The sequence below is a fragment of the Saccopteryx bilineata genome, chromosome 1 (genome assembly GCF_036850765.1).
Source record: "Saccopteryx bilineata isolate mSacBil1 chromosome 1, mSacBil1_pri_phased_curated, whole genome shotgun sequence".
In the NCBI taxonomy this organism is placed as follows: Eukaryota; Metazoa; Chordata; class Mammalia; order Chiroptera; family Emballonuridae; genus Saccopteryx; species Saccopteryx bilineata.
Genome location: NC_089490.1, coordinates 209,660,326 through 209,687,406, shown reverse-complemented (window position 1 = coordinate 209,687,406; position 27,081 = coordinate 209,660,326). Strand labels below are relative to the sequence as shown.

At 42.5% G+C, this 27,081-nt stretch overlaps 1 protein-coding gene across 3 annotated transcripts in view; it reads left to right on the top strand.

Moving 5' to 3' along the window:
* Nucleotides 1-10,199: 10,199 nt before the first annotated feature.
* Nucleotides 10,200-27,081, top strand: part of LGALS8 (galectin 8) — a 63,485-nt gene continuing 46,603 nt past the window's right edge. The window contains exons 1-9 of one of the 3 annotated variants that reach the window (XM_066234761.1): nt 10,200-10,579; nt 12,326-12,472; nt 17,463-17,551; nt 18,828-19,038; nt 20,469-20,588; nt 24,593-24,649; nt 25,334-25,360; nt 25,485-25,607; nt 26,083-26,171. In XM_066234761.1, coding sequence (XP_066090858.1) covers nt 12,431-12,472; nt 17,463-17,551; nt 18,828-19,038; nt 20,469-20,588; nt 24,593-24,649; nt 25,334-25,360; nt 25,485-25,607; nt 26,083-26,171 — 758 coding nt within the window. In that variant the 5' untranslated portion in view covers nt 10,200-10,579; nt 12,326-12,430. The remainder of the gene's footprint in view (nt 10,580-12,325; nt 12,473-17,462; nt 17,552-18,827; nt 19,039-20,468; nt 20,589-24,592; nt 24,650-25,333; nt 25,361-25,484; nt 25,608-26,082; nt 26,172-27,081) is intronic. The other 2 variants (XM_066234752.1, XM_066234770.1) reach the window with 2 other exon arrangements.

Here is a 27,081-nt window from a genome sequence, read left to right as displayed (position 1 = left end):
TTCCACTTCTATATTTAAAGTTTCTTTTCTATTCTGAAGGATTCAATCTTGTTTTGACTTTTAAAATTTACCTAATTTCAGATATATTTTTCTCATATAACAAATAACAATACACATTCTTTGGTTAACATACCATAGCCTGCTAAGCCATTCAGAAAAATATTTAAAAACAGGGACATCATCTTATTCTTCGAGCCATTGGAATGAATTGGTTTGATTTGCACTCTGAAGATCTCTCCTATCTCCAAGATTCTTTTATTTTATGACAAAGCCATAGTTCTAGAAGCTTGATTCTCACACCTGAAAAGACTAAATTTGGGACATGATCCTGTAGCACATGAGAGGTAAGCCTGAGGAATCCAAACACAGGGTCTGCAGGATGAAAAAAGAGGCTGAGTGCTCATGGGTGATGCTGGTTTGGATGTGGGAGAGGGTCATTCATATGAGCACAGTCAGTACTGTGTTGGTAAATGTTGAACATCTGGCTGAATTGGGAGAGCCCTAAGTTGTAGCAGTTGTCCATTTCCATGGTGTAAATACTCCCATCCTGGCCAATTTCAAGGTGCATAACTGGCTCTTGCAGATGATACGAGCCAGTTCCAATACTCTGCTGAATGTGTTTTTCAAGATAGCTCATAAACATTTAGTGGGTTAGAAGCAGCACTTTTTAAGAGAAAAATTAGAATGCTCCATGCTTAGCAAAAGTACCATTTTGTGAAATTTGATTTCCTTAATTTTAAGTAAGTATGTAACAAGTCACAGTGTAAATCTAGTCTTTTTTGTGGCTTTAGAAAAATCTAAAAGGCACCACTGTGGTATCTTCCATCTAAAATAAACATAAAAACCGAATAAGAAAATCAAAATTTTCCCTTCACCCCACATCTTCCCTGGCTTCCACACTGTTCCTCTTCACAGGAAAAAGTTGAAATATTGTCATTATTTCCACTGCTTCTTCACCTCTCATTTCTCAGCTCACTGCAGAGTCAGTCACAAATAACCTCTGTGTTTCCAAATCCATTGGTTCCTTCTAAGTTCCTTGACCTCTCAGCAGCATTTGGAACAATTTGCTGTTTTTTCAAGACTCTTTCTTTGGCCTCTATGACACTACTCTCTTCCGTCTCTGTTATTAGTTTTCTCTCGTAGGTCCCAGGTTAGTTCTTCATCTAGCCACTCTCCTAGGTGACCTCATCAAATTTTGTGACTTTATCTCATACTATCTCTGTCCACTATGCTTCAGCCTTGCTGCTGGCCTCTCTGTTCCCAAGGGCTAAATGCATTCTCAGGAACCTCAGGTTCCTGGTACTAATTGTCCTGTTAGCCTGGAATGCTCTTCCCTAAGATCTTCATTTGCTTCCTCATTTCTTTCACTCACCAGCAACTTAAACTTCACCTCTTCTGAGGGGTTTCCCTAGCATTGTACTAAAGTAGCCACCCAAGTGTTCCCGATTCCATCACCCTGTTTCAGTCTCCTCCAAATACACTGCTAGCCATGTCTCCTGCAGGTGTGCAAGCTCCCCGAGGCAAAAACAGTCAAAGCTCCCTGGCCTCCTGGAGTTTCTACGCTGGTGGGTGAAGTAAAAAAATAAATAAAAAGGTAAAATTATATAGCATATTCGAGTATGAAAAGTGCTCGAGAAAAATAAGACTAACAGGGATTGTGTTTCTGGAGGGTTTTGCAATTTTAAACATGATGGTCAGGAAGAGCCTCAGAGATTGGCATTTGAGTAGCCTTGAAGGAAGTAATTGTTCTGAGGTGGAAGTGTGACAAGTCTGCCCAAATGTACCAAGGTCAGCGTGGTTGCCTCAGAAAAAGGGAAGAGGGCTGTAGCATAAAATGGAGTCTGAGTGTGTGGGGCGGGAGCACACTGTGAAATGCTCTTGTAAAAACTTGGATCTCGGAGTGACGTCAAAGAAATGGCGCCATGAGGAGCGCGACTGACAAATCTCCCCAAAATTTCAACAAATTCATCAACCAGAGACAGAAAAATCTATCCTTGGAGCATCTAGGAGTCCCACACACTGAAAACAAAGTACTATCAATAAGACCACCCTCAGATGCCATTAAGAAAAAAGAAATTGAATATCATGGATACAAAAGATACAGAAGTAGCACAGATAGATGTGGAAAAATGTATGGAGAAAAAAAATTTTTTTTTTTGAGAAAAAATTTAATATATTGAAAACCTTGGAGCTAAATGACAATTTAAAATAGAAATCCTAAAAATACTCAGAGATATACAAGAAAACACAGAAAGGCAATTTAGGGAACTCAGAAAACAACTCAATAAACACAAAAAATATATTACCAAGGAAATTGAAATTATAAAAACAAATCAAACAGAGATGAAAAACTCAATTCATGAACTGAAAAACAAGGTAACAAGCTTAGCAAATAGAACAGGCCAGATAGAAGGAAAGATTAGTGACATAGAAGACAAGCAACTTGAGGCACAACAGAGAGAAGAAGAGAGAGACTCAAAAATTTAAAAAAATGAGCCTGACCAGGTGGTGGCGCGGTGGATGGAGCGTCCAACTGGGATGCGGAATGACCCAGGTTCGAGACCCCGAGGTCACCAGCTTGAGTGCGGGCTCATCTGGCTTGAGCAAAAAGCTCACCAGCTTGGACCCAAGGTCGCTGGCTCCAGCAAGGGGTTACTTGGGCTGCTGAAGGCCGGCAGTCAAGGCACATATGAGAAAGCAATCAATGAACAGCTAAGAAGTCGCAACGCATGGTGAAAAACTAATGATTGATGCTTCTCATCTCTCTCTCCGTTCCTGTCTGTCTGTCCTTGTCTATCTCTGCCTATGTAAAAAAAAAAAAAAAAAATTAAAAAAAATGAGAAAGCCCTACAGGAATTGTTTGACTCCATTAAAAAAAAGAATAACATAAGAATAATAGGTATATCAGAGGGAGAAGAGAGAGAAAATGGAGGGAGAATATATTCAAACAAATAATAGACGAGAATGTCCCAAGCCTGTGGAAAGAACTAAAGTCTCAAATTCAAGAAGCAAACAGAACACCAAGTTTTCTTAACCCCAACAAACCTACTCCAAGGCACATCATAATGAAAATGGAACAAACCAACGACAAAGAAAAAATTCTCAAGGCAGCCAGGGAAAAGAAGAATACAACATATAAAGGAAGGCCTATTAGATTATCATCAGATTTCTCAGCAGAAACTCTACAAGCTAGAAGAGAGTGGACCCCAATATTTAAAGTCCTGAAAGAGAGGAACTTTCAGCCAAGAATACTATACCCATCAAAGCTATCCTTCAAATATGAAGGAGAAATAAAAACATTCACAAATACAGAAGAGATGAGGGAATTTATCATCAGAAAAAACCCACTCCAGGAATAAGTGAAGGGGGTTTTCCAACCAGATACAAAGAACAAAACAAAACAAAACCACAAGTAAAAGCTCAATCAAGAACACAATAAAACCAAATTTAAACTGTGACAACAAAAACAAAAAAAAAGGGGGGGAGAGGACGGAGATTAACAGCAAAGGACGATAGAGTGCAGAAACACCCATAAGATAGGGTATTACAATTAATATGGTAGGTACCCTTTTCATTACTTAATGATAACTACCCTTGAAAAAACCACCACAGAAGCACATGACTTAAAAAAGGTAGCAACAGAGGAAAGAAGTATGGAATACAAACAAACAAAAACAAATGATAGAAAAACAAAAGAGAAGAATCAAACAAGATACAAAACTAACAGAAAGCAATTTATAAAATGGCAATAGGGAACCCACAAGTGTCAATAATTACACTAAATGTAAATGGATGCAATTCACCAATAAAAAGACACAGAGTAGCAGAATAGATTAAAAAAGTAAATCCAACTGTATGCTGCCTACAAGAAACACATCTAAGCAACAAGAATAAAAACAAATTCAGCCTGACCAGGCAGTGGCGCAGTGGATAGAGTGTCAGACTGGGATGCGGAGGACCCAGGTTCGAGACCTCAAGGTCGCCAGCTTGAGTGCAGGCTCATCTGGCTTGAGCAAAAAGCTCACCAGTTTGGACCCAAGGTATCTGGCTCAAGCAAGGAGTTACTTGGTCTTCTGAAGGCCCGCGGTCAAGGCACATATGAGAAAGTAATCAATGAACAACTAAGGTGTCGGAACGAAAAACTGATGATTGATGCTTCTCATCTCTGTCTGTTCCTGTCTGTCCCTATCTATCCCCTCTCTGACTCTTTCTCCCTGTAAAACAACAACAACAACAAAAAACCAAAAAACAAATTCAAAGTGAAAGGCTGGAAAACAATATTCCAAGCAAAAAACATCCCAAAAAAAGCAGGTTTAGCAATACTCATATCTAATAATGCTGACTACAAGACAGAAAAAGTACTCAGAGACAAAAATGGTCATTTCATAATGATAAAGGGGACATTGAATCAAGAAGACATAACAATTCTTAATATATATGCACCAAACCAAGGAGCACCAAAATATATAAGACAGCTACTTATTGACCTAAAAACAAAAACTGACAAAAATACAATCATATTTGGAGACCTCAATACACAACTGATGGCTCTAGATAGTTCATCCAAACAAAAAATCAATAAAGATATATTGGCCTTAAATGAAACACTAGAGCACCTGGATATGATAGACAGCTATAAGACACTTCATCCCACAGCGACAGAGTATACATTTTTTTTCTAGTGTACATGGAACATTCTCAAGAATTGACCATATGTTGGGCCACAAAAATAACATCAGCAAATTCAGAAAAATCGAAATTGTACCAAGCATGTTTTCTGATCATAAAGCCTTGAAACTAGAATTCAACTGCAAAAAAAGAGGAAAAAAATCCCACAAAAATGTGGAAACTAAACAACATACTTTTAAAAAATGAATGGGTCAAAAAAGAAATAAGCACAGAGATCAAGATATATACAGACAAATGAAAATGACAATACGACATACCAGAATCTCTGGGATGTAGCAAAAGCAGTAATAAGAGGGAAGTTCATATCACTTCAGGCCTATATGAACAAACAAGAGAGAGCCCAAGTAAACCACTTAAACTTCACACCTTAAGGAACTAGAAAAAGAAAAACAAAGATGACCCAAAACCAGCCGAAGAAAGGAAATAATAAAAATCAGAGCAGAAATAAATGAAATAGAGAACAGAAAAACTATAGAAAAAATTAATAAAACGAGCTGGTTCTTTGAAAAGATCAACAAAATTGAGAAACCCTTGGCAAGACTCACCAAGGAAAAAGAGAAGGGACTCATACAAACAAAATCCAAAATGAAAGAGGAGAAATCACCATAGACATCATAGATATACAAAGAATTATTGTAGAATACTACGAAAAACTATATGCCACCAAATTCAACAATCTAGAAGAAATGGATAAATTCCTAGAACAATACAACCTTCCTAGACTGAGTCATGAAGAAGCAGAAAGCCTAAACAGACCAATTAGCAGGGAGGAAATAAAAAAAAACGATTAAAAACCTCCCCAAAAATAAAAGTGCAGGCCCAGACGGTTATACTAGTGAATTCTATCAAACATTCAAAGAAGACTTGGTTCCTATTCTACTCAAAGTCTTCCAAAAAATTGAAGAAGAAGCAATACTTCCAAACACATTTTATGAGGCCAACATAAGCCTCATACGGAAACCTGGCAAGGACAGCACAAAAAAAGAAAACTAGAGACCAATATCTCTAATGAATACAGGTGCTAAAATACTAAACAAAATACTAGCAAATCGAATACAACAACATATTAAAAAAATAATACATCATGATCAAGTGGGATTCATCCCAGAATCTCAAGGATGGTTCAACATATGTAAAACGGTTAATGTAATACACCATATCAACAAAACAAAGAACAAAAACCACATGATCTTATCAATAGATGCAGAAAAGGCATTCAATAAAATACAACACAAGTTTATGTTTAAGACACTCAACAAAATGGGTATAGAAGGAAAGTATCTCAACATGATAAAGGTCATATATGATAAACCATCAGCCAACATCATATTAAATGGCACTAAACTGAAGGCTTTCCCCCTTAAATCAGGAACAAGACAGGGTTATCCACTCTCTCCACTCTTATTTAACGTGGTGCTAGAAGTTCTAGCCAGAGCAATCAGACAAGAGAAAGAAATAAAAGGCATCCATATCAGAAAAGAAGTAAAGATATAATAACTTTTTGCAGATGATATGATCCTATACATCAAAAACCCCAAAGACTCCACAAAAAGATTACTAGAAACAATAAACCAATACAGTAAGGTCGCAGGATACAAAATTAATATACAAAAGTCCATAGCCTTTCTATATGCCAACAATGTAATATTAGAAAACGAACTCAAAAAAATAATCCCCTTCACAATTGCAACACCAACAACAAAAAAATACCTAGGAATAAACATAACAAAGAATGTAAAGGACCTATATAACAAAAACTACAAAGCATTGTTAAGGGAAATCAAAAAAGATACAATGAGATGGAAAAATATTCCTTATTCTTGGATAGGAAGAATAAATATAATCAAAATGGCTGTATTACCCAAAGCAATATACAAATTTAATGCAATTCCCATCAAAATTCCAATGACATTTTTTAAAGAAATGGAACAAAAAATCATCAGATTTATATGGAACTATAAAAAACCCTGAATAACCAAAGCAATCCTAAGGAAAAAGAATGAAGCTGGGGGCATTACAATACCTGACTTCAAACTATATTATAGGGCCACGACAATCAAAACAGCATGGTATTGGCAGAAAAATAAACACTCAGACCAATGGAACAGAATAGAAAGTCCAGAAATAAAGCCACATATATATGGTCAAATAATTTTTGATAAAGGGGCCAAGAACACACAATGGAGAAAAGAAAGCCTCTTCAACAAATGGTGTTGGGAAAACTGGAAAGCCACATGCAAAAGAATGAAACTCTACTACAGCTTGTCCCCTTGTACTAAAATTAATTCAAAATGGAACAAAGACCTAAATATAAGACCTGGAACAATAAAGTACATAGAAGAAGACATAGGTACTAAACTCATGGACCTGGGTTTTAAAGAGCATTTTATGAATTTGACTCCAAAGGCAAGAGAAGTGAAGGCAAAGATAAATGAATGGGACTACATCAGACTAAGAAGGTTTTGCTCAGCAAGAGAAACTGACAACAAAATAAACAGACAACCAACTAAATGGGAAATGATATTTTCAAATAACAGCTCAGATAAGGGCCTAATATCCAAAATTTACAAAGAACTCATAAAACTCAACAACAAACAAACAAACAATCCAATAAAAAAATAGGAAGAGGACATGAACAGACACTTCTCCCAGGAAAAAATACAAATGGCCAACAGATATATGAAAAGATGCTCATTTTCGTTAGTTATTAGAGAAACGCAAATCAAAACTACAATGAGATACCACCACACACATGTTAGATTAGCTATTATCAACAAGACAGGTAATAGCAAATGTTGGAGAGGCTGTGGAGAAAAAGGAACCCTCATTCACTGTTGGTGGGAATGTAAAGTAGTACAACCATTATGGAAGAAAGCATGGTGGTTCCTCAAAAAACTGAAAATAGAACTAATTACCTTATGACCCAGCAATCCCTCTGCTGGGTATATACCCCCAAAACTCAGAAACATGGATACGTAAAGACACATGTAGCCCCATGTTCATTGCAGCATTGTTCACAGTGGCCAAGACATGGAAACAACCAAAAAGCCCTTCAATAGAAGTCTGGATAAAGAAGATGTGGCACATATATACTATGGAATACTACTCAGCCATAAGAAATGATGACATCGGATCATTTACAACAAAATGGTGGGATCTTGATAATATTATACGGAGTGAAATAAGTAAATCAGAAAAAAACAAGAACTGCATGATTCCATACATTGGTGGGCATAAAAACGAGACTAAGAGACATGGACAAGAGTGTGGTGGTTACGGGGGGTGGGGGGGAAGGGGGCACAGGAGGGAAGGAGGGAAAGGGGAAGGGGGAGGGGTGGGGCACAAAGAAAACTAGATAGGTGACAGAGGACAATCTGACTTTGGGTGATGGGTATGCAACATAATTGAATGACAAGATAACCTGGACATGTTTTCTTTGAACATATGTACCCTGATTTATTGATGTCACCCCATTAAAATTAATAAAAATTTATTTATAAAAAAAACAAACTTGGATCTCTACTCAAAGGATAAGCAAAGGCTACTGGGAGATTTTAGTAGAGGAGTAACATTATGTGGATTATGCTTTGTCATCACGTCTCTGGCTGCTGGTTGAGAGTAGATTACAGGGAGACAAGGGCAGGGAGACCAATTAGGAGGTTTTTGCAATAATCCAAGGAAGCGATGTGCGACCTCCAAATATTTATGTCCCTTCTCTTCATCTAGAAATGTCCTGTAAGGAAGGTACAGTCATCCCCTCTTATCTGCAGTTTCAGTTACCAACTGTGAACTGTGGTCTGAAAATATTAAGTGGAAAATTCCATAAACAAACAATTCATTAGTTTGAAATTGCTGCATGATAGCCGTGCTTGTGTTCAAGTCACCCTTATTTTACATTATTTTTATTACAGCCTTTTTATAGTTGTTCTGTTTTATTAGTTTTTAATCTGTTACTGTGCCTCATTTATAAACTTTATCACAGGTAGGTATGTATTGGAAAAATATAGTATTCATAGGGTTTGGTACTGTCTGTGGTCCCAGATCTCCTCTTGGGGTGCTGGATGGTATCTTTGCAGATAAGCCCTTTGTATACCTGTAATACTTAGTGCTAAACTCATTAAACAAAACAGGGATTAATGAGGGGGTTATTTCTAAGCATAAATTCTTAGGATTTGTGCATCTTTTAATCAGAAATCACTTCACCAACACTGGATTTCTGTCACTTGTATTAGTTCCATTGCACCTAAATCTCACCTACCAATGAAACAGAACACAGATGTATTTAGTATTTCAACTTAGTTTGTAAAGGAGAGGTACTAAACCCAGGCAAACTTGTGAAGAGATTCAATCGCTTCTTACTTTATCAATAATCTAACACGTCTGGTGTCTAGTGCAAAGCAGCCCACTAGGAACTGTTCCTCACACATAGACAAATTCCTCTTCTCAATTTGCAATGGAGCTGGACAAATAAAACATGCAAAGAAAGACAAGTCCAGGTCTAAGGTAGTGCGTGTCAAGGGTTAATGTAGCAATTTACGTTGGATCCTTAAGGGTGAATCAAACTTGGAGCATCAAAGGGAGGAGGAGAGAAAAGTAATAGCAAATCAGACCTGAGGTCACTGGTATGGGATGTGTAATGAATCCTTCAATTTAAATAAATTAAAAAATGAAAACAAAAGCCACAGAGAGGAAGGGACCATAGCAGTGACACGAGAACGCGTCTGCTTAAAGCAAACGGGTAAAAATCAAGCAGAGACAGGTAGGAATGGAAGAGGGGCTGAGGAACGCGGGCCATCGCCCCACCCCCGCGGCCCACGTGACCCCGCCCCGCCCACTCGCGCTCCGCACGTGGCCCGCAGACGCGCAAAACTTAGAAAACAATGCAGAAGGCTAGAGATCTGCGTAGGCAGGGGCTGCCAGGGTAGTCAAGACAGTGGGGGCAGGGCTCAGGGCTTGGCGCCCCCTGCCCTGACACCCAAAGGAGCGGGCGAGGACGCCTCCAGTCGGGTTGCCCTGGGGCACATGGCGTGGACTGTGGTCCGGCGCAGACAAGGAAACGACACTGCGCCCACGGAAGACCAGAGACGCGCCTGTGGTCCCCGCGGGGCCTGGGCGGTGCACCCCGGCGCGGAGCGCCCTCCCTCCGAAACCGGAGGCAGGCGACACGGAGCGGACGGGGACACTTTCCCTCCGCCGCACCCGGACGACTGGGAAGAAGCAGCCAGTCCCGCCCAGGGATCTTTTTTTTTTTTTTTTTTTTTTTTATGTGCAATGTGCACAGGGATTTGTTCTTTTTTTTTTTTTCTTTTTTCTGAAGCTGGAAACGGGGAGAGACAGACAGACTCCCGCATGCGCCCGACCGGGATCCACCCGGCACGCCCACCAGGGGCGACGCTCTGCCCACCAGGGGCGATGCTCTGCCCACCAGGGGGCGATGCTCTGCCCATCCTGGGTGTCGCCATGTTGCCACCAGAGCCACTCTAGCGCCTGAGGTAGAGGCCACAGAGCCATCCCCAGCGCCCGGGCCATCTTTGCTCCAATGGAGCCTTGGCTGCGGGAGGGGAAGAGAGAGACAGAGAGGAAAGCGCGGCGGAGGGGTGGAGAAGCAAATGGGCGCTTCTCCTGTGTGCCCTGGCCGGGAATCGAACCCGGGTCCTCCGCACGCTAGCCGCCCAGGGATCTTTAAAAACAGAGTCTACTCTGGTCCTTGCCATCCCGCTGCCAGTGGGTCTCAGCCCCCCAAGCGGTGTGGGAAGTCGGCTGCGTGGCCGCGGACCGGAAATGGCGTCGGGCTGACCGCCCTCGCGCACGGTGGCCGGCGGAAGCTGGCGGAAGAGGACAGCGCGTGGTGCCGGAAGTCCACTGCCCGAATGCCTGCGACACCTTCCCGGTGAGTTGGCTGTTGGGGGAGTGTCGGCCGCGGAGGGGATGCGGCCGTCGCTGTCCCGAGTCACAGTTGACGGGTGAACACGTCTCCGGTCAGCCTGGCGGCGCGGAGGTCCCGCCGCAGGCCGGGTTGCCTGGCCGCCGCGTCACCTGCTTCCTGCGGTCGAGGCCGACAACCTGGGGAGCTTTCCTACCCCGACGTTTAGGTGACAGAGTGTTAAGTTTGGTGACAGACCCCGGGGGGTCCCCGCGCTCGCTGTGAACGCGCCCGGTGAGCGGCCGAGTCACTGGCCGGCCTGTAAAACGCGAAGAAACACTGGTTGCCCCAGCTGCGTTGACGCTCCGGGAACGGAACGACGGCTTCCTGCTAGGCGGGCCTGTCCCCGCGTCTCTCCGGGAGCCGGGCTCCGCAAGCCTGGCTTGGCCCCGCGTGACCCGTGAGGTGGCCCCGGCTCGTCTGCGGCCTGGCCTCTGCCTCTCGCCCTGACTTCTAACCCGGACCCAGTGCCAGCCGCGTCTGCGCATGCTCTCTGCGGGCGGGAGGGGGGCGGAAGGCATCCAGGACGCCTGAGGTTCGTTTCTCTTTCGGTTCCAGAGTCAAGTCTTCCCCGGAGCTTTTAAGTGTACCGACGGGTCCTTGACCGTATAGCTGAAGTCCCGCATGAGTTAGTTTGGGGCGTGCGGAACAGAGACTACTCACCCCTGTCACCACAAAGCTTGTGCGGTGTCAGTGACTGTCCCCATAGCTGTGTGCTGCAGCCGCGTGACTGTTCTGTAACTGGAAGTTTGTTTTTAAAAAACTGGCTGATACTCCCCGCACCACACACTTTTTTTTTTTAGTCAACATGAAAACTTTTATTAATATTCAAGAGATTGGATTTTATCTTTTGACTTATTTAAATTAGGAGCAACCTTTTTTATTAATTATTAATAATTGCTCAAATATAAAGCACTTGCATAATTAATATTTAACGTAATTCTCAACACACCTGTGAGTAAGAGCTATGCTCATTTTACAGATGAGAAAAGTTAAATGACTATCTCAAGATAGTTGTATGCTATTATTTTAGGAATTTGTTTTCTTTTAATTTTTCCATTGATGGAGGGGTATGGGGAAGAGAGAGAGAGAAACATCAGCTTGTTCCTCTTAGTTGTGCACTCATTGGTTGCTTGCTTGCTTGCTTGATTGATTGAGAGAGGGTGGCAGGGAGAGAGACAGGAAGATCAAGCTGCTCCTGTATATGCCCTGATGGGGTAATCGAATTGGCAACCTCCGCACTCCGGGTGGATGCCCCAACCAACTGAACAATACGTGCAGGGCTTAATTTTTATTGATTTTTAGAGAGACAGAGAGAGGGGAGGGGGAAAGGAAGCATTTGTTGTTCCACTCGGTTGTGTGTTTTTTGGTTGCTTCCTGTGTGTGCCCTGACTGGCGATCAAACCCACATCCCTGTTAGGACACTTCGTTCACTGAACTACCTGGCCAGGGCCTATTTTAGTATTTTTAATACAAAGTTCCATGCTAGAAGTTTTCTACTGATGTAATTTTTAAACCAGTATTATCTGCATTTATAATCCAAAATTATTTAGTATGTAAGTATACTAGGGGAGAATTGGGGTTAGATCTTTGATTGTAATAGCATTTTGTTATTTGGTAAATATCAGTAAAATAACTTATAATTTAAATTTAAGAATAGTTATATGAATAAAAATGATGCATTTTCTTTCACTTTGTTTTGATTTTACACAGGGCACCTGCCTCAGTTTCAATCTGGGAAGCCATTAAATGAATGCTTAAAACCTTAGGTCATACAGAGAAGAGAGACTTCAGTCAACAGTAAAGTGGAAAAGAAGGATGTTGTCCTTAAACAACCTACAGAATGTCATCTATAACCCGGTAACTGATTTCTCTGAAATCACTTTTCACCAGTGAAAGGGGCTCCAGCAGAGTGAGTGACCCCTTGCTCAAGCCAGCAACCTTGGGGTCTGTGACCCCACACTCCAGCTGGTGAACCCATGCTCAAGGTGGTGACCCTCGGGTTTTGAACCCAGGTCCTCAGCTTCCCAAGCTGACACTCTGTTCACTGCACCCCTGCCTGGTCAGGCCATAAGACATCATTTTAAAAGGAAAACATACTTCTTATACTACAAGTTTTAAATTTTCTTTTTAAATTAGACATGTTCATGAGAAGTTAATGTCTCACTTTTTCCCTCTTCATTTAAAATACTGCTTCTCACTTGAGAAGTGGTGAGATGGAGAATGAAAAATTATAGGTCTTGCCCTAGCCTGAGGCTGACCCAGGAACCCTTGAATGGCAGTAGTTGTTCGAAATTTCAGTGCACATTCTGGGAAATATCAAGCTTGTTTTAGTTTTATGTGGTTGAGGCAGTTTCTTTGTATCTGGAGCTGAATCCTGAATTTAGGTCTGAAGTGGAGTTGCTGCCTTTTTTTTTGTAAATCCCCCAAGAAACTCTTAGGGAAATAGGGAGTATGAGGCCCTAAACCAGTCTAATAATGTAAATGAGTTCAACTTTTTGTTATTTACTTTGTGGATACAACTGTTTTTCCTCTTGAGTTGAATGACTGCCATGTAAAGCAAACTTGGCTTTAGACAGAGTCTTCAGTAGTTCTTGATTTAATGAGGAAAGAAGATTTACCGAACTTGAACTCAGAGACATTTAAAATGATTTTGTGCATCTTAGAGTTCAAACCGTCTTAAAATGGTGGACTTTCTGCAGTGATTTATAAAAGCAGGCCACCTGCCAAGGGTAACTGAAGTGTAACCCTGAATGGAGCCAGGAGGAGGAGTGGGCTTGTGGGCTACACTGCTCAGTGCTGGCCTGATACACAAAGATGTCGTATTGGTCTGGTCTTTAGAAAATCATTTCATAGGCTAAAAACCCTGCATACCTTGACATTTCCTGATGAAGGGGGCAGGGGGCCTGAAGTGCTGCTATACAGCAGCACATGCATGCATTCAGGGCTCCCAGATGGCCTCAGTGCTGTTCCCAGGATGGTCCATAATAACAAGTTTCCAAAGTAAGTGTTTTTTGGCACATAGCTTTTTTATTTTTTTATTTTTTTTTAAGTTTCTCTGTTTTATAGTCAGTTCTCACAAGCAGGAAATGATAAAGGTGGACTGACCTGAATGGCAAAAATAACATTTTAACGTGTCTTTAAATTTCACTTATTATTAAATACTCCTTTTTTTTTTTTTAAAGATTTTATTTATTGATTTTACAGATAGAGGAGGCGGGGGTGGGGGGTGGTGAGAAGTGTAAACTCATAGTTGCTTCACTTTAGTTGTTCATTGCTTGTTATATGTGCCTTGACCGGGCAAGCCCAGAGTTTTGAACTGGCGACCTCAATGTCAGTGTTCCAGATTGACACCTAATCCACTGCTCCACAACACGCCAGGCTGTTGTTGCATACTCTCTAACATTGAGTCCTAGCGTGTTACATGTCAGCTCATCTGTTTGCAGCTAATTGCTCTTCAGTATTCAAAAGACCATAGGAAAAAAGAGGTCACATATAACTTAGATATTTTAGGTTAATCAATTAGGACATTGTACAAGATAGACTTAAAAAAACAATTTTCTTATGGTTATTTTGTTAGTGATCAGTTCAAGCAGTAGGAAAGTGTTTATTGTGTTTCTACTATATTTTTTATTAAGTATTATGAAGACAAAGCACTGCCAGCTTTTTATGTTTATTTCTTAATGTTTTAAAAGTTTTGGTCCCATTGGTAATAAATTTTGTAATTCTGTCCATATTAACTCTTCTTGGAAAAGATAAATTGTATAGTTGGCATATGTACTTTTTTTTTGTATTTAATACATTTCATTGACTAGTTCAATTAATAGATTCCCAAGGCTTAAGAAAGCCAGGCTCATTAATCTTTCAATTTAAAATCAGTGAATAGGCCCTGGCTGGTTGGCTCAGCGGTAGAGCGTCGGCCTGGCATGCAGGGGACCCGGGTTCGATTCCCGGCCAGGGCACATAGGAGAAGCGCCCATTTGCTTCTCCACCCCCCCCCCCCCTCCTTCCTCTCTGTCTCTATCTTCCCCTCCCGTAGCCAAGGCTCCATTGGAGCAAAGATGGTCCGGGCGCTGGGGATGGCTCCTTGGCCTCTGCCCCAGGCGCTAGAGTGGCTCTGGTCGCGGCAGAGCGATGCCCTGGAGGGGCAGAGCATCGCCCCCTGGTGGGCAGAGCTTCGCCCCTGGTGGGCGTGCCAGGTGGATCCCGGTTGGGCGCATGCAGGAGTCTGTCTGACTGTCTCTCCCCGTTTCCAGCTTCAGAAAAATACAAAAAAATAATAAAATAAATAAATAAATAAATAAATTCAGTGAATAATTTGGAAGACATTATCTTTATATCAGAAATGCTCTCCCTGAAATGTGTATATTGTCTGACAACTCAGTATCTGCATAGGCAGTTTATTTATTTTATTAGGTCTTAAAATGGGATTAAGAAGTTATTGTTCCAAGTTAATAAACCATTTTTAACATTAATTCCACCTGATGCTGAAAAGCTCACTGGGCCAGTTTCCTTAGCAACTGTGCTTCCTTTCTCCTTAGTAATCTAAATCCTCCCTGTCTCCCTTCAATTTTTTTTTTCTTTTTTTTACAGGGACAGAGAGAGAGTCAGAGAGGGATAGATAGGGACAGACAGACAGGAATGCAGAGAGATGACAAGCATCAATCATCAGTTTTTCGTTGCGACACCTTAGTTCTTTGATTGCTTTCTCATATGTGCATTGACCACGGGTCTTCAGCAGACCGAGTAACCCCTTGCTTGAGCCAGTGACCTTGGGTCCAAGCTGGTGAGCTTTTTGCTCAAGCCAGATGAGCTGGCGCTCAAGCTGGCGACCTCAGGGTCTCGAGCCTGAGTCCTTCCGCATCCCAGTCCGACGCTGTATCCACTGCGCCACCTCCTGGTCCGGCTCTCCCTTCAATTTAATCTTAAACCATGAAACAAAAATCTTAACTCTTTAACCTCTGAGGTCCCTTCCAGCCTTTGCTTCACGTTGCTCTGTGGCTTACCTCCTTCTTGAGAGAGAATCTGTTTCTGCTGCTGTGTCCCCACCATAGCCCTGCCCTTTGACTTTTTACTTTTTCTTAGTTGCTGTCTTGTCTTGACCAGTCTTCTTTACCTTCTCTCTTTCATGTCTTCACTGATCATCTTGAGTCCTTTTTGAGCATACGTACAATCTGCTTACAGTTTTGGCCTTTCACCTAAGGTTAATTGCCAGCTCTCAGATGCCCTGCCAACCCTTCAAGGCTGAATTTAAAACTAAACTTGCGGCTTCCTCCCTGAGCCAGCTTCCCTTTTGTGGTTTTCCATTTCCATCAGTGTCCTTCTGCCATTAACTCCTGCCTCCTCTCAGGCTACCAGGCTCTCAACAATTTGAAGATAATCTCTTGGCTCTGGCCAGTTTGCTCAGTGGATAGAGCATCAGCCTGGCATATGGACGTCCCAGGTTTGATTCCTAGTCAAGGAACACAAGAGGAGCGACCATATGCTTCTCCCCCATCCCTCCTTCTCTCCCAGTGGCTCTATTGTTTATAGCATTGGCCTCGGGTGCTGAGGATAGCTTGGTTGGTACCAGTGCGTTAACCTCAGGTGCCAAAAATAACTTGGTTGATATGAGCATTGGGCCCAGATGGGGGTTGCCAGTAGGTCCTGGTTGGGTTGTATGTGGGAGTCTGTTTCACTATCTTCCCTCCTCTCACGTAAAAAAAAGTCTTTTAAAATTTTTAAGTTCATTTATCTCAAATGCAGTGGCTTTTCCTTTTTATTTTTATTTTAGTGCATGGAGAGGAGGCTTTTTTTTTTTCCATGCCTGAGGCAGAGGCCAGGGAGCCATCCTCAGCGCCTGAGGCTACCTTTGCTCAAACCATTCGAACCATGGCTGCAGGAGGGGAAGAGAAGGGAGCAGGGTGGAGAAGCAGAGGGTCACTTCTCCTGTGAGCCCTACCAGGAATCAAACCCAGGACATCCACACACTGCGCCAACACTCTACTGCTGAGCCAACTGGCCAGGGCCTATTTATTCTTATTTTGACTATCAGAGCTATCTTGGATAGACTGTAGCATGTATGTCATGACTTGGGTTAGCTTGGCATAAGGCGTGCTAATGTCTGGCCAGGTGCCCCCATGTGGAAGAGGGGATGGGTGTGAGGCAGGAGGTGCACCCACAGAACACAGGTTCCAGCCAATGGAGTCAGCTTAGGGGCTGGAGAATGACAAAGTCTGTGTCAAGCCCCAGACACAGAAAGGCTGTGTTCTGAGTGGTGAAGGGCAGGTTAAGACCCAAATACTGTGTGAGAACACCTCTTACAGCTCGAGTCCACAGATGAACCAGGCCAGGATGCCAGGGTAAGTGGACACCAGGCCTTGAGATATCCCCAGGCACCCTGAGCTCTCTGTGAGCTCAGACCCTTATGTCTCTGAGTTCTTGCATGTCTAGCAGCGTGGTGTGGGTTGCAGTCTGGAAGCCCACATCCCAGGTGTGGATGAGTCCCCTCTACAGGCAGTAAGGGTCTTCATCTCCATCAGCATTGGCTTAAGGCCTGGAGAGGTCATGATCCAGCTGTTGGTTGGAATGTTGGGGCGAGGGGTGACATTGCAACAAGCTGTTTTCCTATTAATCAGAATGACTCTGTTCAGACATTTTATTTCACAAAACCCGTGGGAATGTTTATATTGTGTCTTTTCCCTAGGAACTGAGTTTGCAGATATTATGTAGCTGTTTGAATAGTGAGGATGACTTAGAAGATGCTAAGTTGAGCAAATTTATATGTGATAAAAATGTAGTGCTTAAAAATGTTGTCTTTAAATTTTATGTAAAAGTAAGTACCTTTGTTAAAATTATAATATTTCCCTAGATAATCCCCTACGTTGGGACCATTCCTGAGCAGTTGGAGCCTGGAACTTTGATTGTTATTCGTGGGCATGTTCCTGGTGATTCGGACAGGTAAACTTGTTGTATTAGTTGAAAAAGAATATGAATAAATGGTCCCTTTGTGACTGCGGGGCAGTAACAAAAGATAACATGGGAGACATATTTTGGTATTTGAGGACTGATTTTGCTTTTCGGTATCCTGGCCCAGATGCTGAGATGAAAATGAGTGACTGGAATAAAGATTACTTGGGTTTTTTATTTTATTGCTGTAAGTCTGATCTCATTATAAAGAATCAGATATATAGTGAATGAGGGGAACTGTTGTCATACAATAGGGACAAAGTCCAGTTATGGGGTCACTCCCACAGCATCTCTTAAGGTTTGCTTTGGATGGTTTTATCTAATGCTTACTGTGGATACAAATGGTGGATGAAGCCATATGTTAGAGCTGGGGTCAGGCCAGTGTGGTCACTGCCCACGTAACTGGTTTAAGTGAGATGTGGAAGTCAAGCCTAACGGAAACAGTTCACATTTTAAGGCAACTCTCTTGAGTCTTAGAGAAGCAGGCGTCTTCTGGCTGCCGGTTGTGCTGTCACAGGGTGAGCTCCTCTTTCCAGTGACTCTTGGCATGAGAACTGCAGCCCTCACATCGAGTTTTGGGTTGCTGGGTGGGCGAAAGAGAAGAGGGTGGGCGAAAGGCAGATGTCACCCAACTTTCAGGGCAGTTTCTGATAGTTTCCCTGAACATGGGCTCCCTCCTCAGCGGAGCTTTACCACATGAGCATGCGCTCTGCAAGAGAGGCGGAGCTGGAGGCTCCTGGACAGAGGAGTGTAGGCCCAGCTACAGCGTAGGGCAGGGGTCCCCAAACTTTTTTCACAGGGGGCCAGTTCTCTGTCCCTCAGACCGTTGGAGGGCCAGACTATAAAAAAAACTATGAACAAATCCCTACGCACACTGCACATATCTTATTTTAAAGTAAAAAGCAAAATGGGAACAAATACAATATTTAAAATAAAGAACAAGTAAATTTAAATCAAACTGACCAGTATTTCAATGGGAACCATGCTCCTCTCGCTGACCACCAATGAAAGAGGTGCCCCTTCCGAGGTGCGGCGGGGGCTGGATAAATGGCCTCAGGGGGCCGCATGCGGCCCGCGGGGCCGTAGTTTGGGGACCCCTGGCATAGGGTCTGCTACTAAGGATGAAGCACAGGAAGGGTATTTAGGGTGTGTGGGTGAAGGAGCAGAAGATCAGTCCTATGTTCAGCTGGATTTACACGCTGTTGGGCCCCCCCCTGCAGCCTTCCTCCTGAGGACTCAGAGCCCCGTTGTTTCTTTGCTCGCACAGATTCCAGGTGGACTTACAGAGTGGCAGCAGTGTGAAACCTCGAGCTGATGTGGTCTTTCACTTCAACCCACGTTTCAAAAGGTCCAACTGCATTGTTTGCAATACGCTGAAAAATGAAAAATGGGGATGGGAAGAGATCACCTACGACATGCCGTTCCAAAAAGAAAAGTCTTTTGAAATTGTGATTATGGTGCTGAAAGACAAATTTCAGGTAGGTTTTGGAGAATGAAAGCTGAATCCTCATTCATGAGAGTAAGTGCACGGGAAGCTTTTCCATGGTAGTGAGCTCACCCTTACATTTCTTAAATCCAGAGTTTGGCTTTATAATTTTTCTCCATGTAGGGGCCACCTACAGGTGAGGCGGGCATAGTTCCTGTCTCCTGCCAGTGGTGTCTTGTGGAGTTGAGGTGCAGGGCAGCTATAGTTATTTATTAGATCATATTTCTCCTATCAGGGCTGAGCTTAGCTCTGAATTGGCATGGCACTATATTTATTATAGGTTGTAAATTATAGCCACCATGACCCAAAGTGTAGGGGAACTTGGAGCTAATGGACGGGGTGGGAGAGGGCTGAGTGTTGAAGTGAGAATCCCAGTGTGAAGTTATGTCCTGCCACAAAGTGTTTCTTTAGGATCATGAGATTTTAAACCCAGAGATTTCAGAAATCTTGTCTGTAGTAAATACTATCACTGTTTCCACAAGCATTTCATATATCATACTTGTGTGTGACATAGAATTGGTCCCAGAGGTTGTTCCCCTGTTGGCCCCTCCACCTGTGGAGCCTCCGACTGCAGACCCGTCCCATTTTGAGAGGACTCTCCCATCCCTGGTGTGGGTCCTGGCCTTCAGGATCCCGCGCCCACCAGAACATAGCCCCTAACACTCCTGAACTCCCATTTGCCCCTCCCTTTTCTGGCCTTTGAGTACTTGTTGTTCCTGTTCTGCTGTGCTTTAGCTTTTACATGGATGTATTTTGCCTGTCACTGGGATTTTACACTCTTTTAGCTTAGACACCATACTGTATTCTGCCTGTTTTCCCGGCATTCCCCAACACAGCACCTGGCACTTGGAAAGAAGGGAGGGAAAAGGAACTGTGTGCTGGAACCTGCTGTGTGTCAGGACATGCTGGGTCTCACTGCAGTGGCCTCGTCCCCACTGCAGCCTTTCAAGCGAGGGTGTTCTGCTTACATACAGCAATCTCAGGAGGTTGGGGAACTTGCCCATGTTCGTTCATTCAGCAAGTGCAGCAGGTACTCAGTGAGCACCTGCTGTGTGCACAGTGATCTCTCTCAGAGGGTGGCAGGTTGCAGAGCAGATCTCTCCTGGGCTCACAGGCCTCTGGGGCATCCGGAGCCTCTGAACCCTGGGATGTCTCACGTTTATGCACAGATGCGCACATGCCTATGCACATATGTGCCTGCATGCGTGCTTGGTCTGGAGAGAGAATCCATGGTGGTCAATCAAGTCAGGAAGTCAGAATAAGGTAAACAGTGCTGGTGCAGTGAGGCTGTCAGTCACATTCTGGTCAGACAGAGTGGAGCCCTGTCGGAAAAGGGAGAAAAATAAACCCAAGTCAACAGGTTTCAGTTTGGTTAACTTAATAAAATTAATTTGTGTGGGGCTTTCTTCTGTGTCCATCTAGGTGGCTGTAAATGGAAAGCATACACTGCTCTATGCCCACAGGGTTAGCCCAGATAAAATAGACACGATGGGCATTTACGGCAAAGTCAACATTCACTCGGTTGGTTTCAGCTTCAGCTCGGTGAGTGCCCTTCTACATATGGGGCCTTCCTTGATGTTTTCTGATGAAGTGGGAGGAAACATCTGGAATTAATACCTCCTTCTTAGTGTGTTAACTCTTGGAAGGAAATCTTTTAAACTGTCAGGATTCTATTTTTTTTCTGTGAACTGACTTTGTGTAAATTGGTCATTTAGCAGATTGACCTGTTTCTCTGAGGCTTATCTAAAAAATATTTTTTTAGTTGTAAAATCCAACCTTGCCTTCCTTACCATTTAAAAAAATTATTTCATTTTTTTTTCCTAATTTTTTTTTTTTTTGTATTTTTCTGAAGTTGGAAACGGGGAGGCAGTCAGACAGACTCCGGCATGCGCCTGACCAGGATCCACCAGCATGCCCACCAGGGGGGATATTCTGCTCATCTGGGGCATTGCTCTGTTGTGACCAGAGCCATTCTAGCACCTGAGGCAGAGGCCACAGAGCCGTCCTCAACGCCCGGGCCACCTTTGCTCCAGTGGAGCCTTGGCTGTGGGAGGAGAAGTGAGAGACAGAGAGGAAGGAGAGGGGGTGGGGTGGAGAAGCAGATGGGCGCTTGGCCGGGAATCAAACCCGGGACTCCTGCATGCCATCCCGACGCTCTACCACTGAGCCAACTGGCCAGGGCCAAAAATTATTTCATTTTTTATTCCCATCCCCCTTGCCAGCCTACCCTTTGGCAACCATCAGCTTGCTTTCTGTATCTATGGGTTGATGTATGTTTTGTTTTCTTAATTCTTTTGTTTTTATAGATTTCACATGTAAGTGAATGAAGTCATATATTTTTTCTTTCTTTCTGATGTTACGCTTAAGCCCAATACCCTCTAGGTCCACTCATGCTGTTGCAAATGACAAGATTTCATTCTTTACTGCTGAGTAACATTCCATTGTATATATACATCGTATCTTTATCTGGTTGTCTATTGAAGGACACGAGGTTGTTTCCTTTCTTGGCTATTACTAGTCATGCTGCAATAAACATAGGATGAAGATAACTTTGAATTAGTGTTTTGGGTTTCTTAGGATAAATATCTAGAACAGGAATTGCTAGGACATATGGTGTTTCTATTTTTAATTTTTGAGGACTCTACACACTAGTTTTTCCATAGTGTCTGACAAATTTACAATGTCCCCAACAGTGTATGAAGGTTCCCTTTTCTCCACATTCTCAACAATACTTGTCATTTGTGGATTTATTGAGGACAGCCATTCTGACAGGTGTGAGGTAATATGATATTGTGGTTTTCATTTGCATTTCCCTGAGAATTAATGATGAACATCTTTTTACATGTCTGCTGGCTATCTGTATGTCCTCTTTGGAGAAGTGTCTCTTCAGGCCCTCTATTTATCTTTAATTGGACTGTTCTTTTTGATCTTGAGCTTCATGAGTTCCTTATATACATATTAAACCCTTATCAGGTGTATCATTTGCAAGTATTTTCTCCCAATAGGTAAGTTGCCTTTTCATTTTGTTGATGGTTTCCTTTGCTGAGCAAAAGCTTTAGCTTGGGCCCTGGCTGGGTGGTTCAGTGGAAGGAACATTGTTCTAGGATACTGAGGTCACAGGTTCCATTCCCGGTGAGGGTACATATGAGGAGCAACCAGTGAGTGCACAACTGAATGGAACTAAGAAGAACATGAGTTGATACTTTTCTCTTTCTCTCTCTCCCTCCCTCTCTCAAATCAATGGAAAATTAGTTTGATATAGTCCCATTAGTGTATTCTTTCTTTTGTTTCCCTTGCCCGAGGAGACATATCCAAAAAGATATTACAAAGTGAAATGTCAAAGTTTTTACTGCCTATTTTTCCTTCTAGGAGGTTTATGGTTTCAGATCTTACCTTTAAGTCTTGAATCCATTTGAATTTATTTTTGTGTATGGTGTAAGAAAGTCGACTTTGCATGTATCTGTCCAGTTTGTTCAACATTTATTGAATAGAATGTACCCCATTGTATACCTTTGCCTTCTTTGTCATAGATTAATTGACCATATAAGGGAGGATTGATTTCTGGGCTCTCTATTCCATTGCTTCATGTATCTGTTTTATGGCAATACCATGCTGTGTTGAGTACTATAGCCTTGTAGTACAATCTGATATCAGGGAGGCGTGCTACCTTCCTCTTTGTTCTTTCTCAAGATTGCTGTGGCTATTCAGTGTCTTTTGTGATTCCACATAAATTTAGGATTAGTTGTTCTGAGAATGCCACAGAGATTGCACTGAATCTGTATACTGTTTCAGGTAATAAGGACATTTAAACAATATTAATACTTCCAGTCCATGAATGAGGTATATATCCTTCCATTTATTGGTATCTCCTCCAGTTTCTTTCTTCAATGTCTTCTAGTTTTCAGAGTACCGGCCTTCACATCTTTGATTAAATTCATTCCTAGGTATTTTATGCTTTTTGATGCAATTGCAAATGACCTCATTTTCTTAATTTCTCCTTCTGGTTGATGTGTAGAAATGCAACTGGTGTCTGTAAATTGAGTTTGCGTTCTGCAATTTTGTTCTAATAAATTTTTGGTGGAGTCATTAGGTTCTTCTATATATAGTATCAAGTTATCTTCAGATATTTAGACTTTTACCTCTTCCTTTCCAATTTGGATGTCTTTTATTTCTTTGTGTTGTCTGACTGCTGTGGCTGGGACTTCCAGTTCTGTTTTGAATAAAAGTGATACTAGTGGGCATCCCTGTGTTCTTCCTGATTTTACAGGAAAAGCTTTCAGCTTTTCACTATTGGGTATATTAGCTTGCCATTGCCATGCGGAGATAGGTTCCTTCTCTACATGCTTTGTTGACAGTTTTTTACCACAAAAGGATGTTGAATTATGTCAAATGCTTTTTCTGCATCTAAGTTGATCATATGGTTTCTGTGCTTTATTTTGTTAATATGATGCATCACTTCATTTATTTATAGATGTTGAATGAGCCTTACATCCTTGGGATGAATTCTACTTGGTCATTGTGTATAATCCTTTCAATATATGGTTGAATTCAGTTTAATATTTTGTTGAAAATCTTTGCAACTGTGTTCATCAAAAATACTGGCATGTAATTTCCTTTTTCTTTTTTAATGTGTTTGTGGTATCATGGTAATGCTGGATTTGTAGAATGAGTTTAGAAGCTCTCCTTCCTCTGTTTTTCTGAAATAGCTTAACACAGATAAAGATATTAACTTTTATTTCACTGTTTGGTAGAATTTACCAGTGAAGCCATCAACTCATAGTTACTTCACTTTAGTTCTGCATTGATTGCTTCTTGTACGTGCCTTGACCAGAGCAAGCCAGGGACCTTTGGGCTCCAGCTGCCAAGCTCTGGGATCATGATAGACTGTCCCCTGTGTAAGCCAGTGACCTGGCAGTGATGAGCCTGTGCTCAGAACCAGGAAGGAACCTTGGGGCTTCGACCCCACCATTCTGGGTCAACACTTTAGCCATTGTGCCACCACTGGTCAGGCAGTTCTTAGTTTCTATAATAAAATATGTTAAGTGCATTTGTGTAATATAATTTTCAAGCATATTTTTATGTTTAATATCATTTATTATTATTTATTTATTTGTATTTTTCTGAAGTTGGAAATGGGGAGGCAGTCAGACTCCTGCATGCGCCCGACCGGGATCCACCTGGCATGCCCAGCAGGGGGCGATGCTCCGCCCATCTGGGGCGTTGCTCTGTTGCAACCAGAGCCATTCTAGCGCCTGAGGCAGAGGCCACGGAGCCATCCTCAGCACCCGGACCAACTTTGCTCCAATGGAGCCCTGGCTGCGGGAGGGGAAGAGAGAGACAGAGAGGAAGGAGAGGGGGAGGGGTGGAGAAGCAGATGGGTGCTTCTCCTGTGTGCCCTGGCCAGGAATTGAACCTGGGACTCCCACACGCCAGGCCGATGCTCTACCACTGAGCCAACCGGCCAGGGCCTATTGTTATTTTTGATATGTCAAGCAGGTTATATTTTGAATTCTGATGGATGTTAAAAATTGTTATCTTTTCTTCAGGATATAAAAAGTACCCAAGCATCTACTCTGGAACTGACAGGGATAAGTAGAAAAAATGTAAGTATTAAATATTTTGATGAGCCATCAGTTTAAAAATGTTCATTTAGGTACCATATCAATCAGGTGGAAGGCAGGCTATTTTATATTTTCAATATGAAAACTGGATATTATTAAAACTGGATAATATTAATAGGCTGGAAGTAATCATATGAAAATTGAGGCAACTCCTGTGGTGCCAGGCACCCAGGAGTGACCAGGGTCCAGCAACCTGTGTAAAAAGAACTCCTAATGTTGATGAGTACTGGCCAGAGGTACTGGACATGAACACTGCATTGGGAAATGAACTTCCACATGTACTTTCTCTCTTTTAGGAAAATGTACAACTTAAACATTAAGTTTTTGCTCTTATTAATGGGATAAGTGAGGTCTTACTGATTTCACATTAGTACCTCATAAAAAGAAATAATCTCAGCATTTGGGGATCACCCTGGTTAACAATTAAAATGTTTGAAGCATTTATGAAAAACTATTAATTTACAGTGGAGGATGTAAAACTCAGACTCTCCTCCTACCTGAGTCACCCTCTGTGACTCCATGCCATGCCATCATGAAGCTCTGGTGCCCAAGTGTCACCCCCAGGACCAAGCAGATACTATAGTCTCCCAGGCTCTGGCCTGGCTCGGTGCAGCGTCTTACTCATAAAATACAAGTCTTCCCTTTCTCATTTTGTCTTTCTAATAGGTACAGGATGCTGGCATGTCACAATTTGTAAGTATTTTTGCTTATGTAATATGTGGGACATTTTATAAAATTGCCCAGGAAGCAAACAGCCTAAGTGTTGGAAGACAACTTCATTCATTCCTTACCTTATTGCAGAACTGTTTCCCTACAGCCTAGTAATAGAGGAGACACTGATACAATCGTACCCAGAACTGTCTACACCAAGAGCAAAGTTTCGACTGTCAGTCACACTTTGACTTGCAACAAAATACTACCTATCAACTGTTTGTCAAAGGTTTGAAGAGCCCCAGATTTTCTTAATTCTTTGTGACAAATTAAGTTTTAATCTTCTGGTAAATGTTACCTCTACCCTCAGTAGAAGCCCAAAGCAGCCACTTGACATTTTTATTCTGTCCTTGGACAATGATCAGTCACCCAGGCTTTATCTAGGAGCCATCAATCTGTATTTCCCCAACTTCTCCCTTCAGGCAGAACAGGAGCAGGACTTCAGACCCCAAGCACAGGTCTTTCAGAGTAAGTTTCACTCATGAAGCATATCAGGTCTTATTCCATGTCCTTTCATTTCATTGAGTGTTTGCTGTAAGCCAGGCTCACTGATCATTGCTGGGGACCCAATTGAGACCACGGCACACACAGGCCATCCCTTCATGGGGTTTATAGTCACGGCCTTTATATGTTCCCCAGTGTCTGGACAGCTTTCCCAGATCCCATTTTGCAGGCTCCTACTGCTGACTGTTGTTTCTTTTCAGACTCTGCCATTTGTTGCGAGGTTGAACGCCTCATTGGGCCCTGGACGCACTGTTGTCATTAAAGGAGAAGTGAATAAAAATGCCAAAGGGTTGGTATCATTGAGTTAACAGTAATGGTGTCACATTACCCATGTGTGTGTCTCTTCTGCCTTACACGTGAAACAGTCTTGTGAGATAGAAGCAGGGCTAGTGTCAGTCCTCATTTGAAAGGTAAGAATATTAAAACAAAAGGGCATTAGATTGCTAACAACTAGTTGGTGGCAGAACCAAGATTAAATTCTAATGTTCTGACTTGGGCTTTTTGTGCCCCGCAAGATGGTGGCAACTTTGTCCCCCTTCCTACCTTGTAGAAATCCAGGAGAGGCCTAGCAGATCTTGTCACTTTTGTTGGGGCTCTTCTTGTCATGTGACTTATAAAATTTCTGCTTCAAGAACCTCTGGAGATGTTCAGACATCTGAAAGCTAGAAATTAGACATATTTTCTAGAAAGAACTGCACTTCCAAGAACAGACATGTATTAGAAGAATCCCTGCCTGCCTGCCTGACCAGGCAGTGGCGCAATGGATAAGAGCGTCGGACTGGGATGCAGAGGATCCAGGTTTGAGACCCTGAGGTTGCCAGCTTGAGCGCAGGCTCATCTGGTTTGAGCAAAAAGCCCACCAGCTTGAACCCAAGGTCGCTGGCTCCAGCAAGGGGTTACTCAGTCTGCTGAAGGCCTGCGGTCAAGGCACATATGAGAAAGCAATCAATGAACAACTAAGGTGTTGCAACGCGCAATGGAAAACTAATGATTGATGTTTCTCATCTCTCTCCATTCCTGTCATTTCTGTCTGTCTGCCCCTGTCTATCCCTCTCTGACTCACTCTGTCTCTGTTAAAAAAAAAAAAAAAAAAATTAAAATTTAGAAGAATCCCTGCCTGAGAGGACTTCACTCCTGCAGCCTGGAGTCACTGAGTTTCTTCTGACTCTTCAGTTTCCTCTCTGCCAGATAGATCTGTA